General features: G+C 69.2%; 1 protein-coding gene across 2 annotated transcripts in view; it reads left to right on the forward strand.

The window, feature by feature from the left end:
- The first annotated feature begins 333 nt into the window (after positions 1 to 333).
- OLFM1 (olfactomedin 1) overlaps positions 334 to 15,867 on the forward strand; it is a 28,982-nt gene continuing 13,448 nt past the window's right edge. The window contains exons 1-3 of one of the 2 annotated variants that reach the window (XM_070058864.1): positions 334 to 544; positions 11,396 to 11,545; positions 14,443 to 14,598. In XM_070058864.1, coding sequence (XP_069914965.1) covers positions 479 to 544; positions 11,396 to 11,545; positions 14,443 to 14,598 — 372 coding nt within the window. In that variant the 5' untranslated portion in view covers positions 334 to 478. Of the gene's footprint in view, positions 545 to 9,637; positions 9,920 to 11,395; positions 11,546 to 14,442; positions 14,599 to 15,867 lie in introns of those variants that run through there. The other variant, XM_051831465.2, reaches the window with a different exon arrangement.

Here is a 15,867-nt window from a genome sequence, read left to right on the forward strand (position 1 = left end):
CACGATGCAGCTTCTGTCCCGGTTCAATTTCCCCCGCCTTTTTGATGTCACATCCTGTCCCGGGCTGCCCGCCTCCCCGCCGGCCACCGCCGCCGCCGCCGCCGCCCCCTCCCCGTGCGAGCCGCCTCGGGCGCGCGGGTCCTCCCGCGCCACCCCCGCACTCGCCCTTCGCCGGCAAACTTTTGGCACCGGCGCCGCCGAGCGCGCGTTCGAGCTCCGCAGGGCGCGCCTCCCGCCGCCGGAGCCGTGCGCGCGGGGAGCGGAGGGCGCAGCCCCCGCCCAGCCCAGCCCAGCCCAGCCCCGCAGGCAGCCGCGCCGGAACCGGGACGCGATAAATATGCAGAGCGGAGGCTCCGCGCAGCACAGCCCGCGCGCCGCCTGCTCCGGGTGCTGAGCCGGGAGCGCGTCCGCGTCCACGCAGCCGCCGGCCGGCAGCACCCAGGGCCCGCACGCCAGGACGTCCGAGGGGCCGCGAGACATGCCACCGGCCCAGAAGCTGCTCAGCCTCCTCTTCCTCATCCTCATGGGCACCGAACTCACCCAAGTACGTGCACCCAACGCCATTTTCTTCCCCGCCAGGCGCTGGCCGGGCCGGGGCGCGCGGCAAAGTCGGGGAGCGCCGGGGGCCGGGGGCTGGGGGCTGGGGAGCGGGTGGACCTGGGGCCGAGGGAGGGGGCGCGCCGACCCCTCCCTCCCCTGCCCCCACTCCCTGCTGAGAAGTTCAGCCTGGGGCTGCTGGTGTCACGCGGGGAGCTCCCAGGCTTTTGGGGGGGTCCAGGTCTCACTCTCTCGCCCCAACACAGCCCGGCGGGGGCCCAGCCTTCCCCGGTGGGTTCACGGAGTTCCCCTGGGGGCTCCCGGAACGCCCCGACTCCGGGGACAGGCGGCATTGGCTTCCTGGGGGAGGGCTTGGGAGCCCCAGCTGTGCTGTGTGCACCGCGGGGACCCCGGCAAGTGCGGTGGGCTTGTCGTCTCCTGAGCTCGGCTCAGCACAGAGCCAGTCTTTGCCGGGTGTTCTCCATTTTAAATGCATCTGGGAGCCGCAGGTCTGGGCGGAGGGAAGGGCTGTGTGCGATCGCCCGGCGGGAGGGTCGAGCCGGCACCGCACCCGGGGCTGGGAAGAGTGTGCCAGTCTCCGGAGCCCGGCTGCCTGGGGTGACATTAAAACGCCCTCTCCACCGTGCCACTGTGCCACGCTCCGGGCTGGGAGGCTGGCGCTTCCGAGCACCAAGTCCAGGAAGCAGATGAGCCCAAGACCCCCCCCCCCCACTGCCCAGGCCCTGGCCCCCCACCCCTGCCTCCCTCCCTGTCGGAATAAGAGGAGACAAAGGAGAGAGAAGGGAGGGAGGTAGACACAGAGAGAAGATGCCGGAACCAGCGTCCCTGGTCTCTCCCTGCCCAGGACTCTCAGCCCAACAGGGGGCTGCCGCGCCCCCGCCCCGGCCCCCCAGGAGAGGCTCGGCGTGGCGCCTCCAGCAGGGAAGTTCTCTCGGCCCCACCCCCACCCCACACAGTCTGGCCGAGGGATGGCAGGCGTGCCGTGGACGGACAGATGCAAGCACACACGGGCACACGTGCACACACACGCGTGCACACACGCACACACGTGCAGAGAAGCGCCCAGCGGGTCCCAAGGAGCTGCAGGCGACCCTGGGAGCCAGCCTGAGCTCGTGGGCACAGCTCGGCAGCAGGACGGCGACGCCTCTTCGCTGGCCCTGGAGGTGCCCGTCCCCGACCCAAGGACCGTCCCGGCCCTAGTGACCTTCCTAGTGACCATTGCGGCCACACAATGCTTCTCCTGTTTGTGTCTTGGCCAACGCCCCCCTGTTCTGGGGAGAAACTTGGGGTTCCAGTCCAGGCAGAAGCTGTCTCGGTGGTGAGTGTTTGCCCACCTGCTCCAGCCCCGGGGCACACGCACCTGCATCCCCAGCCTTGCGGTCTGGTGCTGCCTGACTTCAGGACCCTGGTCAGCTCCTGCCCCGGTCAGGAAGGGGACCAGGGATTTCCCTGGGAGGCTCCTCTGTGGGGGGTGAGCTGGAGGCGGGGCTTCCCTCCTGGCTGGGTCCCTGGAGGGCCCGCCCCACCCTCACCTGCACCTCTGCCCTCCCTGGCCATCTCTGGATCAAGCCTGCTGCTGGTGGCTGGCTTGGATGTCCCCAGTCCTTCCCCTCCGTGCCTACAAACAGGCCGGGGAGCGGCTCCCTCGGCAGCCCGCTCTGGAGAGCCTGGTCGCCCTGCTGCCGCCGCCTGGCCTGAACCCACCGGGGCTGGGCCGGGCTGGGTGACTCCCAGCTTTGGCAGTGACCTCCCAGGCGCAGCCGGGGCTGGGGAGTGGGGGTGGGTGCAGGCCGGGCTGCTGTGAGTCTCAGCTGCTCGCTCCTACCTGTGTCGAGTGCTAGGCGGCCAGGTGTCCTGTGCGACGCCCTCACACCTGTGAGCGCACACAGCACCTGTCGGCTTCAGCCACACGCCCTGGGATCCGTCTTCCACGTTCGCCGCAGGCAGACTTCGCACGGCCACACCCTGCGTTAGGTCCCTGGGTTGGAGACAGTGGGACCAGGTGGGTTTCACCTGCACTTAACCAGCACTGCTTACAGGATTCAGGCAGACAGGCGGGAGGGAGGGGGCGAGCCCCCTGGGCAGGCCGGACGCCAGCTGTGGATTGACGGCCCGCCCGTGCCCGAAGCCGTGGGCCCCCGTGAACTCTGTCCTCAGACAGGACTTTGACCCGGCCTTGTTCTGTGGGTTCCGACAAAAGGCTGGCATTGCAAAGGAGTGACAACACAGAGGTGGGCCTGGGGGAGGCGGGGCGGGCCTTGTATACGATGGTGTGAAAGGTACGGGGTGGGGGTGGGGGCTGTCTGAGGCCAGGACCTGGGGCCCAGGCGCCCGCCCTGTGGCTCCTGTCCCTCCGGGCGCTGTGGGTGACCTTGAGAAGGCCTGCTGCCCTCTGAGCCTCGGCTCCCGCTCTGTTGAGACAAAGAGCGCCCCCAGCCCCCCGTCCTGTGTCCCGCCGCCCGGCCCCTCACCAGCCTTTCCTGGTCACCCACGGGTTGGACGGAACTCCGTCCAGTCCAGCCTGCAGCGTCGAGGACGCCTTGCCGTCCGACACCCGGGGCAGACCTGAGGCCCCGCTGTGGGCGTTTGTCTCGGTGGCCCAGGCGCCGCCGGCACCAGGTGCTGCACAGGAGAGCGGAGGAGTGAGCGCCGGCCCGGGAGAAGGCTTTGGAGCCGAGCCGGAACCCAGGAAGCAGGGAGCCCGGGTGGGAAGGTGGGGGAGGGAAGGAGGCCGGGAGAAGACCAGGCGCCCCGACTCTCGTGTCCCTGCTCGGCACATGTGTGCCGGGCGGGGAGGGGTGCCTGAGCCTTGTGCACCCTCCCCCGGCCATGTGGCGGCCTGGGTGCTCCCCGAGGTCCCAGCCGAGGACACAGTCTCTTGGGTGCTCGCTGTTTGCCTTTAGGGTTACTGGGTGACTGCCATATACTCCGTCCTGGAGCCCGCGGAGCCGTTCCAGGGGCCTGTGCCCTCGGGGACGTGTGGGCAGGGTATGCGGGGGCGGGGGTTGCTCTGGGAGTCCTAGGAAGGTCCCCCTGCCGCATCTGCCCCTCCCCTCCCACCCAGCCCACTCTACAGGAAGACCCCAACCCGTGGCCCTGAGCAAACTCAGAACCCAGGCCTGTCCCCGGGTGGGGCTAGGGGAGCGGCAGGGCACGAGCTGTGAGCCACAGAATCCCACACGGGGCAGCCGCTGGCGCGCTGTCCCACGGCGGAAGGAAGGACAATCTGCCTTCAGATCCCGGCCGTGCTCGGGACGGGCATCGCCGTGTGAAGTGAGACAGGGCTACCGGCTAAGCTCAGACAGCTACGGGGAACGGGGCCCACGGGGAGGGAACCAACTCCCGCTGCGAGGCCGGAGCGGTGGGAAGCGGCAGTCCTGCCGTCTTTACCGCTGGCAGGGCTGCCCGCCTCAGTGTGGTCGCGACGGGCAGCGCAGGCAGGAGGAGGGGGAGAGGGACCCCAACACGGAAAACAAGCCCAGCAGAGCTGAGGGTGCCGGCATTCAGCCGGCAGCCGGTGCTGTCCCAGGTGTCACCGCGCACCCAGCCCCAGGCCGGGAGGGAACGTGGCTCTTTGTGGGGCGCGAGCCCCAGCCTCATTCTCAAAATGGGGAGATGGACGGGGGGGGGGGTAAGCGACGTGCCCGGAGGCCCAGAAAGGATGAGTCGGCCTGGACGCGGCCCCGGGTCTGTCTGACACCTGGGACGCCTGGGTTCAGGTTCTTGTTAAAACAGAAAAGTAAAAAGTAGAGAAAGCAGAACCACTTGGTGTTATGGAGCCCCAGGGGAGGGGGGAGGGGGCTGGTGCTGTCTCTTGGGTCCCAGAGACCCCAGTCAGCGAGGCGCACAGGGCCCCGGGGCCCTGTGCTTTGCTAACTGTGCGACCACATGGTGCGGCCACTGCTAACCATGCAGGCTGGCTCCAGAGCGGGCCAGCAGGGCCAGCACCGGAAGGGGTGCTCGGCGGGGCTCGGTGGGGAGCACTGGGGGCCCCGAGGTCCAGGCAGTGGGAAGCAGTTCGAGGATGCTCCCCCCACCCTGCCGCCGCCCAGCTCCGTGGTTTGCACTGGGCTGGGGAGGGCTGGCCGCTGGGCAGAGCAGGTGCTGCTGTCCGTCCGCCGCCGGCCCACTCACGACTCCTTTCTGGGGAACGGCTTTGGCGCACGCACCGGGGGCCAGCTGCTGGCGGTAGCTTCCTTGGTCTCAAAGGGGGGGGGCGAGGGCTGAGGCGCCTCCTGCTTGTGCACAGGGCCACGACATTGCAGATCCGATGGGAGAGTCCCAGGGAGCCCGCGGTGAGCGAGAAAGGCGCCGAGGCCCTGGCTGTGCCCGCGGGAGCAGCCCTCACCGTGGAGACCGTCGCCTGCGGCAACCCCGCCCCACAGGCGTTTCCCAGCTGGCCCCACGCCTCTGAGAAGGCCTCTCAGCACTCGGCCCTGGGACAGAAGAAAGAACAGGGCCTGGGAGGCCGTGAGTCCCTGTGCCTCGCCCGCCCACCGTGCCAGCCCCGGCCGCAGATGCCCCGGCTGTGAGCAGGGCCCCGGGAAGGGCACTGACTGCACCGCGGCACGCAGGGGCCTGGGGGAGAGGCGCCGTCCCCAGAGGCCGCAGCCAGCGCTGGGAAGTCCCTGAGGGCCGGCACCATGGCGCAGAGGGTTAAAGCCGCTGAGTCCGGCGCCGGCATCCATCCCATGTGGGCGCCGATTCGAGTCCCGGCTGCTCCACTTCCGGTCTAGCTCCCTGCTGATGGCCTGGGAAAGCAGTAGAAGATGCCCAAGTGCTTGGGCCCCTGCACCCGCGTGGGAGACCCGGGAGAAGCTCCTGGCTCCCGGCTTTGGTCTGGCCCAGACCTGACTGTTGCAGCCATGAAGCCAGGAGCTTCTTCCGGGGCTCCCACGCGGGTGCAGGGGCCCAAGGACTGGGCCGTCCTCCGCTGCTTGCCCAGGCCACAGCAGGGAGCTGGACCGGAAGTGGAGCAGCCGGGACTTGACCCTGTGCTTGTACTGGATGCCGTGTCACAGGCGGTGGCTCAACTCGCTGCCCACAACGCCAGCCCCTAAGTGTGCATCTCCTTGAGAGATACCGAGGTCTTCCGTGCACTGGTTCACTCCCCAGGGGCCCACAACAGCAGGGGCTGTGCCAGAGCAGAGCCGGGAGCCGGGAGCCCCACGCAGTCTCCCACGTGGGTGGCAGGAACCCGAGTGCCGGAGCCATCATCCCTGCCTCCCGGGGTCTGCATTAGCGGGGAGTGGGAATCGGAGCTGGCGCTGCGTGCAGACCCCGAGCCCCCCAGAGTGGGACACAGGCATCTCAGCCGCCAGGCACCAAACCCGCCCCCGACGCCACCTTTCAATCTGCGTCAGGATTTGCTCCACGGACACCGGGCTGCCTTCTCAGTTTTGGGAGGGGGCAACAGGAGCACTGTGTAGCCCCCCCAAAACCCTTCCACCCCCCCCCCCCGCTCAGCCCAGCGGGGGGCGTCTGTGCAGTCAGCCCCTCCCTGCAAAGAGCCCAGCCCTGTGTCTCACCACCGAGAGCGCGGGAGCCACTGATGGAAGCAGCCGGGGCAGAGGTGGGGGGCGTGGAGGGCCGAGAACGGGACCGAGTGCGGGCCGGGACTCCGGGGGACGCAGCGTCCCAGAGGCGCTGGGGGGCTGAGCGGGAGGTAGAAGGCCCAGCCTCGGGGGACACCAGCCCCTGCCTCAGCCGCTCTCGCTGGCTCCGTGCAAGGCTGCGTCTCGCACCCACACGACAGGCTATCTGTGGCGGGCAGCCATGGCGCTGGCCCGTGTGCCTGCCCATCTGGGGGCCCAGGCAGGGAGCACCCCCTGGAGGGAGCACGGGTGAAGCCGAGACCAGCGTGGCCCTGCCATCCGGCCTCCACTGGCCGAGACGGCCGTCACACAGCCAAGCCTCCACGGGCCGTGTCGGGGGGCACCTAGGCCGCAGGAGCAGGGCAAGGGGCAGGGAGCCGGGCGGGGGGGGCAGGAAGGCGCAGGCTGGGACTGCCCCGGGGTCGGCCGTGGCTGCCGGGAGGGAACGCTCGGGCCCCCAGGTCCCCTCCCTGCCCAAGGATGTTCTTGCTCCAGCAGAGAGAGCGAGCGAGAGGCACCCGGGAGCAGCGGTCACTCATGAGGGAGCCCTGTGCTCGCCCTGGTCTCTGCTTCTGCCTCTGTCTCCTCCCTCTGACTGTCTGCCTCCTCCCTCTGATTGTCTCTGATTCTCTCCCGCTCCTCGCTCCCCTCCAGCTCATCGTACACAGCAGGACACCCCCACCTCCCCCTTCGGGGTCCATCGTGGGCAGCGGCCTCTCCCAGTGGGGCCGTGCGGCTGTAGTGGACGGCACTCGGTGACTCCCTGACAGCACCACCCACTGTCCCTGCAGGGACGGCCGCGTGGAGGTGGGCGCACCCTCCCCAGGCACCTGGCAGCCCCCGTGCTTTCCAGAGCGTTCTGGCTGGGCTGAGCTGGTGCGGCTGCCGAGGCCGGAGACCGTGGGGGCCCCGCGTGAGGACAGACCCGGCCGCCCCGGCAGGTGACCAGGCGTCGCCCAGGGCAGCGCCGAAACGCCTCCTGCCTGCGTGTGGTAGCCAGGGCGTTGGGAATGCCTTCCGACGGCCTGCGTGGCTCGTGGGCTGTGCAGGTGGCGGGGGCTTCCGTCGGGCCACCCCCGGGGATGCGTGACAGCTGTGTTGAGGGGCCTGGCCTGGCAGCCGCCTGCCCCGCCGTGTGACCTTGGACAGCCGAGTGGCCGGGAGTCGGCGGTGGCTCCGCCCCGTGGGCTCCAGCAAGGATTAAGTGACATCAGGCCTGGCACTGAGCCCCCGAGCGTCCTGGGCCCAGCACCCGCTGTGACGTGGGGTTCTGATTGCTCAGAGATGCCCATGTGAGCGAGCCCCTGGCTCCGGGGAGGTCTGGGGGATTCCTCCCCGGGAAATCCTCCTCCTCCCATCCAGAGCCCTTGTCCGCACGCTGGACAGGGGCCAGCAGGGGGCGACTCGCTTGAATCTCCCAGGCAAGAGCAGGTGTGGGCAGCGCCGTGAGGGGGGCGGCTCAGGTGCAGGGCCCGCATTCCGGGGCTGAGCTGTCACAGCCCACGCAGGGCTGGTGAGAACCATGCATCTCTGCAGGGGCCTCAAAGCGTCGGCCAACAAGGAGGCGAGGACGTGGGTGGGTCAGTGCCTCCCTCCCTCCCACCGACATCCCGGGATCCTGGGAGTCCCAGGGCCCCGCTCACGTTCCGCGAGCTCCACGCCAGGAACCCAGAACCTCACTTTCAAAGGAATGCTTTGCAGCTGTGCCTACAGGGTCACCGTACATACCCCCTCCCCGGCTGCCCGCAGGACAGAGCTCGGCAGAAGCACCTGGGGGGGGGGGGCTTCCGCTCTCCAGGCCCTGGCCTGTCCCCAGGAGCCCCGTGGCACCAGCAGTGCCGGCGAGCAGCCCTGCCTCGCCCCTGCACACGACCCGCGTCGCGTTCCCTGGGTCGGCAGCCCCAGCCAGGCTGGCACCGCCTAGAGTGCCGGGGCAGGGCTGACGGCGAGCCTAACCCGAAGCTGGTTAGGAGCCGATCTCCTGCCCTGGGCGGTGACGACGCCTGCTCCTCTCCCGAGGCGAGCTGGTCCCTGCACCCCCACCCCCACCCCCCTTCAGCCCGTACAGGTGGGGAGCCGGGTTCCAGGAGGGCTCGTGGGCCGGGCCGGGCTCTGCGCGCTGAGACCCGCGAGGGCAGCTGTTGAGTTCACGGGGAAGCTTCTAGGCGTTGCTGTGGCGTCTTGCTGTGGCGTCCGTGCTGGGGTTCGCGGCTGGCTGTACCCCACGGCTCGCACTTACTGGTGTGAAATAACCTGTGAAGCCGGGGGTGCACCTGCGGTGGATTCAAGTGGTTGCAGCATAGCTCCGACGCCTGCAGGGAGCAGGGGTGGGGGGCTGGGCAGGCGGGGCTTGTGTCCCTGAGCCTTGGTCAGGAGAGGGGCGGGCAGATGGTCACACCGGGGTGACAGCCTGGGGTGGGGGCGGGGAGGCTGCTAGCAGGGCTGCAGTACCAGCTGGCACTGGGAGGTGGCGCCCGCGCCCAGCAGTTGGAAGCCGCTGGCCGCGCATCCAGAGGGTTGCCATGCCTTAATCAGAAAAACAAACCCGAGCCACCGCCGTGGCCAGCAGGTCTCGCTCGGGCTGGGATCGGCTTGGCTGCCCCACGAGTTGCTCTCCGTGGTGGGCGGGCGCCAGGGAGGCGGTACTTTCTGTGCTGGCTGCCTTTCCAGCCCCGGGCGCTGCCCAGAGCTTCTTGGGCAGGCCGGCCTTCTGGGTGAGGCTTCGGGGGTCCCCGCACCCCGGGTCCGCGGGAACCCGGGAAGGCAGCGCCCGTGGGGACACGGATCTGCCCAGCCTGTCGGCCAGACCCCCGGTCGCTGCCAGTCGCGGGCGTGGCTCCCACGCCTGATCCCCAAACCTCCCGCAGCTGCGCCCGCGCGCTCGCCCTGTCACCCCTCGGCGCGCGCGGCCAGCGCACCCTCCGCCTCCCCGGGCCGTGGTCAGCGCCGGCTGACCTCCGCGGCTGCCCGGCTAGCAGGCGGCCGTTCACTTGGCCCCCATCCCCATCCCTGGCGCCGGCGACCCCTCCAGGCCCCAGCGCCGCCGCCCAGCGCTCCCCTGGGGACGCGGGGGTGTGGGTGGCGGCCAGGCGGGCCAGGGGCGGCCGGAGAGGCCGGGTCGCCCTCAGAGCCCAGCTCGTCGGTCGGCTGTGGTCTGCAGGCCTCGCCGCCAGCAGCCAGGGGGCGGCGGGGAGCCGGAGCGCGCAGGAAAAACCCACCCATTTCCTGGGCAGATTGCGTCGGCCGCCGCCCGGCCGTGTCCCCGCCTCCCGGCCGCGGCCCCCGCGCGCAGCCCGCGCCGAGCTCAGAACCGGGCTGCTGTTCCCGGCGGAGGGCGCGGGGCGCGGCGCGCGGGCCGGCGGCGGCTCCCTGTCTCCCTCGCTCGCTCGCTCGTTCGCTCGCTGGCTGCTTCCTGCCCGCCTCGCTCCCTGGCGCCCGGGGGCGGCGTGGCGATGGCCCGGGCGCGCGGGGCGGCGGCGGCGGGCGCGCGGCGGCGGCGGGCGGAGGGGGCGCGGGGACACGGCCGGGCGCCCCTGCCCGCCGCGGTGCCCGCCGCCTGAAGGCTGTCCGGGCGCGGAGCCGGCGCCGGTGCGGCGCGGGCGCGGGGACCCGGCGCGATGTCCGTGCCGCTGCTGAAGATCGGGGTTGTGCTGAGTACCATGGCTATGATCACCAACTGGATGTCCCAGACGCTGCCCTCGCTGGCGGGGCTCAACACCACCCGGCTGTCGGCCGCCCGCGGCGGGACGCTGGACCGCAGCACCGGCGTAAGTGCGCCCGCCGCGCCCTGCTCCCTCCGCGTCTGCGCCGGGCCCGCGGTGGCCGCTCGCGGGGCGGGGGTGAGCCCGCCCGGGGGCTCGGAGGTCCCGGGGCTTCTCCGAGAGAAACTCTTTCCTTGAAGCGCTAGGAAACTGGGGCTGGGCTCTTGGGGACTTGCCCAAGGTCACGGGGCCCGTGCGAGGCACGGACGCTCCCAGACCCCAGCCTGGTGGGGCCACGGAGCCTGCCCTACTTTGGACAAGCCGGGACCCAAGTCCCCAGGCACCCAGCCTTTCCCGTCGGCCCTGGAGGGTGGGCCGGGGTCCCCTCGGAGGACGGTGCAGGGGTGCCTGGGAGCCGCGCGCTCAGCTTCGCCTCCCGTCACCCCTCCCACCCCGCCTGCTTGCCCTGCCCTGCTGGGACCTGGGGGCAGGGGAGCGGCCCCTGGGCACGGCCGGTTGGGATGGTGATGGCGGAGCAGCCCAGGCGGGCTCCCCTCCCTGCGGATAGGAGAGGAGAGGTGAAGGTCAAGTCTCCTGGGCTCCCCGGGGCTGCCAGGGGCTCAGGCTCCTTGGGGAGGGGCTGCTGGTGTGACCCTCTCACCTGCTGTTGGGAGAGCGGCTCAGCCCTTCCTCGTGACTTTATCCTCCGCCTCTGGACCTGAGCTTCTGACAGGGAAATGAATGAAATCAAATGTTTCCTACTCCAGGCTCTCCCAGTCCCGGGCTAAGAATAGCGAGGAGGTGACTGGGTGGAGGCAGCCGGCAGCCTGCGGGGCCAGCAGGAGGGTACAGGGCGTGTGCCAGCCAGGGCTCAGGGGCTCCTGGGGTCTGCCCTGAGTGCCCGGCCAACAGGACACCCAAGCTGGGCTGCAGGGGAGGGGCCGGCTCTGGTTTCTCTGTGGTCCTGGTGACCAGGGCTGGGGTGGCCCCTGCATGGCCAATGCATCCCTACGGTTCGGTGGCGTCCCCAAATGGCCGGGGAGTGGACGTGGGTGTCTGTGCTAGGCTGCCGGCAGGATGATTGCCGCGGCCCAGGGGCATTGCAGCTCTGGGCTGAGAGGCAGCTGGAGCCGGCGGTGTCACGGCTGCCGCGCCAGCCGCCCTGCTGGCCTCCCAGGGAGGGGGGGATCTCATTTCTGAATTGCATGCCTGCTGTGTGTCGCCAGCCCTGCCTGCTCCCATCCAGCCGGGGCACTGTGATCCCTCCGATGTATCAATGGGCTCCATGTTAAAACTCCAGGCTCTTTCAGGTTAAACCTGAGATTTGAAACATTGTTTTTGAAAGAGTTGTGCCTCTTTGATTTGCCTCCCGCCCTGGGCATCGGTTGGTGCCTCCGGGCCAGGTCTTTGGGGCCCTGCTTTGTGCCTGTCCCCTGGGCCAGACAAGCACGCTCACCACCATCCCTCATACAGTGCCCAGTGCACAGCCTCACGTCTCCCTTTCTCTCCCTCCCCCTGCCTCGCCTCACCTGCCCCCTCCAGGTGTTGCCCACCAACCCTGAGGAGAGCTGGCAGGTGTACAGCTCTGCCCAGGACAGCGAGGGCAGGTGCATCTGCACCGTGGTGGCTCCCCAACAGACCATGTGCTCCCGGGACGCCCGCACCAAACAGCTGAGGCAGCTGTTGGAGAAGGTGAGTGCGTGTGCGTGTGCGTGTGCGTGTGTGCGTGCGCGTGCGCGTGCGCCCACCCCAGCACCACAGCCGCGCTGGTCTGCGGGGCCATCCCGCATCCCTCCTGTCCCGCTAGAAATACTTATGAATGGGCAGATGGATGGGTGGACGGATGGACGGACGGGTGGGTGGCTGAAGATGCCGGGTGGCCCGGGAGGAGGGGGCAAATCCGCCCACTGCCTGCGGCCTCGGGAGGCAGGACGCAGCCCCCTCTGGTGGGCGCAGCTCCCTCAGCAGTGGAGGGAGGGGCCGAGCTACGCGTTCAGGTCCTCCAGCTCCGGCCGCCCTGAGGACGCAACGTGACCAGCTGTTCCCTGCCCCCATGCCCACCGGGAAGGGGCTTGGTGAGAGCCTTGCTCCTGCGGGCATCCCAGCGGGGCTCCGGGGGCTCGAGCACCTGTGAGGGCCGGGGGGGGGGGTGCCCCTGCCCCCTGAGCAAGCGGGTTGAGAGGAGTCAGAGTGAGATGCCTGGAGCATCTGCCACTCACAGTTCCTGGACCAGACCAGACCCGAGGCCTGGTTGGGCCGTTAGTTACTCAGACTGTGGAGGAGAGGCTGCGTGCAGAGCCCCCAGGGACCACCGGAGACCTGGACCCTGCGCCCCTGGGGGGGAGGGCGGAAATAGCTTCCAGAAAGCTCTCCAGGCCCTGGGGACGAAGGCCCGGGAGCTTTCCCTCTGCCTGTGCCTGTTTAAAAATTTAAAGGCCCATCTTCCACGGCAGCGGCAGGCACGCCGGATTCCAGCGTGCAGAGCTGTCCTCAGCTCCTCTCCCGCTGGTCTGGGCCCAGTGCCCTTCTGTTCCTGGCTCTCAGCGGCCAGGCGAGGCACACACCGGGCACCCACCCCCGTGGGCAGAGCAGACGCCCCAGAACCCTGTGCACCGGCCAAGGCCGCCAGCGAGCTACTTCCTGGCCGAGCCTTCAGAGTCCCGCCAGGTGGCTGAGGACAGTCCTGGGAGCCACCACCCTCCCCCACCCCACCCCGTTCTGAGACCCCCGTGCCAGCCTGCGCAGGAGCCGCAGGGACCGGGAGCGGGCGGGGCTGTGGGCAGGAGGCAGCCGGCCTGGCTGGGCGACAGCGAGCAGGTTTGCTGCCCCTCGCCCAGGCTGTCAGCGCGGTCACCCGGCAGCACTGGGTAAACAGCCGGCAATCAGTGCGTGTGCTTGGGATGCGGGAAACCTTCTGTGAGGGGGTGTGGCCTTCCTGGAGGGCAGGTGGGCCTGCTGCCTGCCGCTGACCCCCGCCCTGCTCCCTTGCACCTGCTGCGCCGGGGTGGGGGTGGGGCATCGGGAGCTTTGGGGGCTGTGGCTAGGATGCCGCCTGGGGGCGGGAGGCTGGGGCGGCTGTTGGAGCCCTGGGCTGGAGGCAGCTGGCCAGAGTTTGTCTCTTGTAAGTCGAAGTTTGATCTTGACAAATTCAAGATTTAAAATCTTTACAACTTTCCCCCTCCAGCAACTAAGAGCTGTGTGTGGTCCCTGGCTGCTGCTCTCCGAAGGGGGTGGGCAGAGGGGCCGTCTTCCCAGCCTGCAGGCTCACGGCCTGGCCCTGGGCTTGGGTAGCGACACCGGCGTGTGGCTTGCTCCGGCTCAGGCTTGGGCCAGCAGAGTGATTTTGTTCCGCGGTAGTACGTGGCCCCGTCTGGCCTGGCTCATCCAGGAAACCTCCCTGGAGGAGGCGGCATTCAGGCTGGGCCTTGAGGGTGAAGGAAACCAATGGAAAGGAGTGCCTGGGGCACTCGGAACGACGGAGTGAGATGGGGGCAGGCAGACGGCAGGCAGGCCCAGGCCCGTTTCCCGTTGATGGAATGGCCCGGCGGGGGGGGGGGGGGGCCACAGAGCCACCGTCGCCCCGTGTTGTGCTTTCCAGACTGGGTTCTGAACCGGATCTGTGCACACTGCCTGCAGGCACACAGGCTGCCGTGGCTGCATTTTGTTTGCTGGACTGCAGGGGATGGGGGCCACGCCACCCCCCCCGAGCCTGGCCGCCCAGGCCGAGCCCGGCCCCACCGACCCCCGCGGCAGAGGGTTTTCAAATTCAGCAGAAATAAATAAAACCAGAAGAGATTTGCTGCCGGGGAGGTGTCCTCCTGCCTGGCCGCGGGGTCGGGTTCTGGGGAGAGGACCCCCGTGCCACGGCCGTCGTCCTCTGCTGCACTCCCGAGCCGGAAGCGAGCAGGCCGGCGGCTGCCGGGGGCCTGCCCGTCCCCCGGAGCTGTCTGGAACCCCGGTGAGCGGTGACGCTCCGTCTGAGCTGGGCTCGGTGCGGCTGTGCCGGCACAGGCGTGTGCGAGCCTGCAGAGCCGTGATCGCTCGTGATGCCGCGTGTGACGGATGGCACGCGAGCCGGGAGGTGGGGAGGGCCGTTCCCGGTTCCTTCCTCCTGCACTTAGCCCTTCCAGGGAGGGCTGGGGCTTTATACCTGGGGGCGGGGCCGAGGGTGGGGCCAGGCAATGGCACCTGGAGAGGACCCGCCCCCAGGGTCCTGGGCTCCCGCGTCCCCCAGATCCCAAGATCAGGCTCGGCAAGATGGCAGAGAGGATGTTGACAGAACCAATTTGCTCTGTGTGTGATGCTGCCGATGAGCTCGTAAATAATGCATGGAGCCCCTGGTGGCTGGCCGCGTGCGTGTGTGCGTGCGTGGGGGCGGGCGGGGGCGGCTGAGCGTGTGTGTGTGTGTGCATGTGCGTGCGTCCGTGTGTGTGCATGTGTGTGTGCGCGTGTGTGCGTGCGTGGGGGCGGGCGGGCGGCTGAGCATGTGTGTGTGCACGCGTGTGTGCGTGCGTGGGGGCGGCGGGCGGCGGCTGAGCCAGCCGGGCACCGCCGCAGCTCTTGCCTCGCGCCTGTCACCCTCTGCACAGGTGCAGAACATGTCGCAGTCCATAGAGGTGCTGGACAGGCGGACGCAGAGAGACCTGCAGTACGTGGAGAAGATGGAGAGCCAGATGAAGGGGCTGGAGTCCAAGTTCAAGCAGGTGGAGGAGAGCCACAAGCAGCACCTGGCCAGGCAGTTCAAGGTGTGTGCGCCCCCCACGGCCCCCCAGAGCCAGGCTTGGCCCCTCGTGCTGTCCCGTCCCCTGCAGCGGTGGTGACCTGGGAGCCCCGGGGGGACACGGCCAGGATTGCTCTTGCCCCGCACAGCGCCTTGCCACAGCGCTCCTGCCTGGCACGCAGGAGAGCCATCTGTGGGCGAGCCGGGCGCCGGCGCCCCACGGCCCCTGCTCCCCGGCCGCGTCTCCCGCCCACTCCTGCAGGTAAAGCACACTAGGCAGGGGTTAGCACGCTTGGCCGGAGCCATCTCTGAGCACAGATCACTCAGGGCAGGTCGTCCGTGACGAGGCACGCTGTGGACGGACGGGGGTGGGGGAGACGTGGGCCCCAGGGCCTCTCTCGCCTCGCAGGCGGTGAAGTGCGCACGGCTCCCGGTGACTGTGGGCACTAAAGCTGTGGAACCTGCACGCGTGACGTGCAGCTGGGGCGGCACCCCTGCTGGCTGCTGGTTTCCAGAAGGTTCCGTGGAGAAGTGCGTGCGGCCTCGGTTAAGATGCCGCTGCATGCTGCCGAGACGCGCGGCCCACGCGCCGGCGGCGCGCGCCCGGAGTCGCACAGCCTGGCCCCCGCTGCAGACTGCTCCCGAGCTTGCCCCCCCGTCCTTTTTATGCTAATGCTGTTCTTTGATCTGCTCCCTGCATGCAGCGAGGACTAATTTTCTTTTAAAAGCGAGACATTAGACAGACGAAACGGCAAACTAATGAAGTTATACGGTCTGTGTTACCCGTGAGATGCCGGCCAGCCCGAGGCCTCCGAGTGGCGGCAGCCGGCTGCTGGCCCGCCCGTGCCCGCTCCTCACGGGTCAGCCTGGGTCCCCCCGGGCTTGACGGGAAGGGGCTTGTGTCTCTGGCTCCCAGAGGGGCCGGCTCTCCCTGCCCTGTGGCCCGGAGACCCCCTCTAAGCTCCCGGGGCGTCCCCAGGCCACACCGGCCATGCGGGGGTCCCTCTGAGGGCCAGACGGGGGCGCCGCGGCTGTGGGGGAGCAGAGGTAGGCTCCTGCCCTTGCTTGACTGACTCCAGCAGTAGCGTGTGATTTTTTTTTAACTGACCGTGAAAGTGCTTGTCTCAGGCCGTCTGCGCGGCCAGGCTAGCGAGCTGGCTCCTCAACGCTCTCTCGTTTTCTTGCTTGCAGGGCTAACTTTAAAGAGTTTTTTCATGCTGCAGTGAGAGAAGACGCAGCCCACTCCCCTGTAACATGAGAGAGCCAGACAGCTTTTTGCACCTTGCATTTTTAC

This window comes from Oryctolagus cuniculus, chromosome 1, assembly GCF_964237555.1.
Source record: "Oryctolagus cuniculus chromosome 1, mOryCun1.1, whole genome shotgun sequence".
Taxonomy (NCBI): Eukaryota; Metazoa; Chordata; class Mammalia; order Lagomorpha; family Leporidae; genus Oryctolagus; species Oryctolagus cuniculus.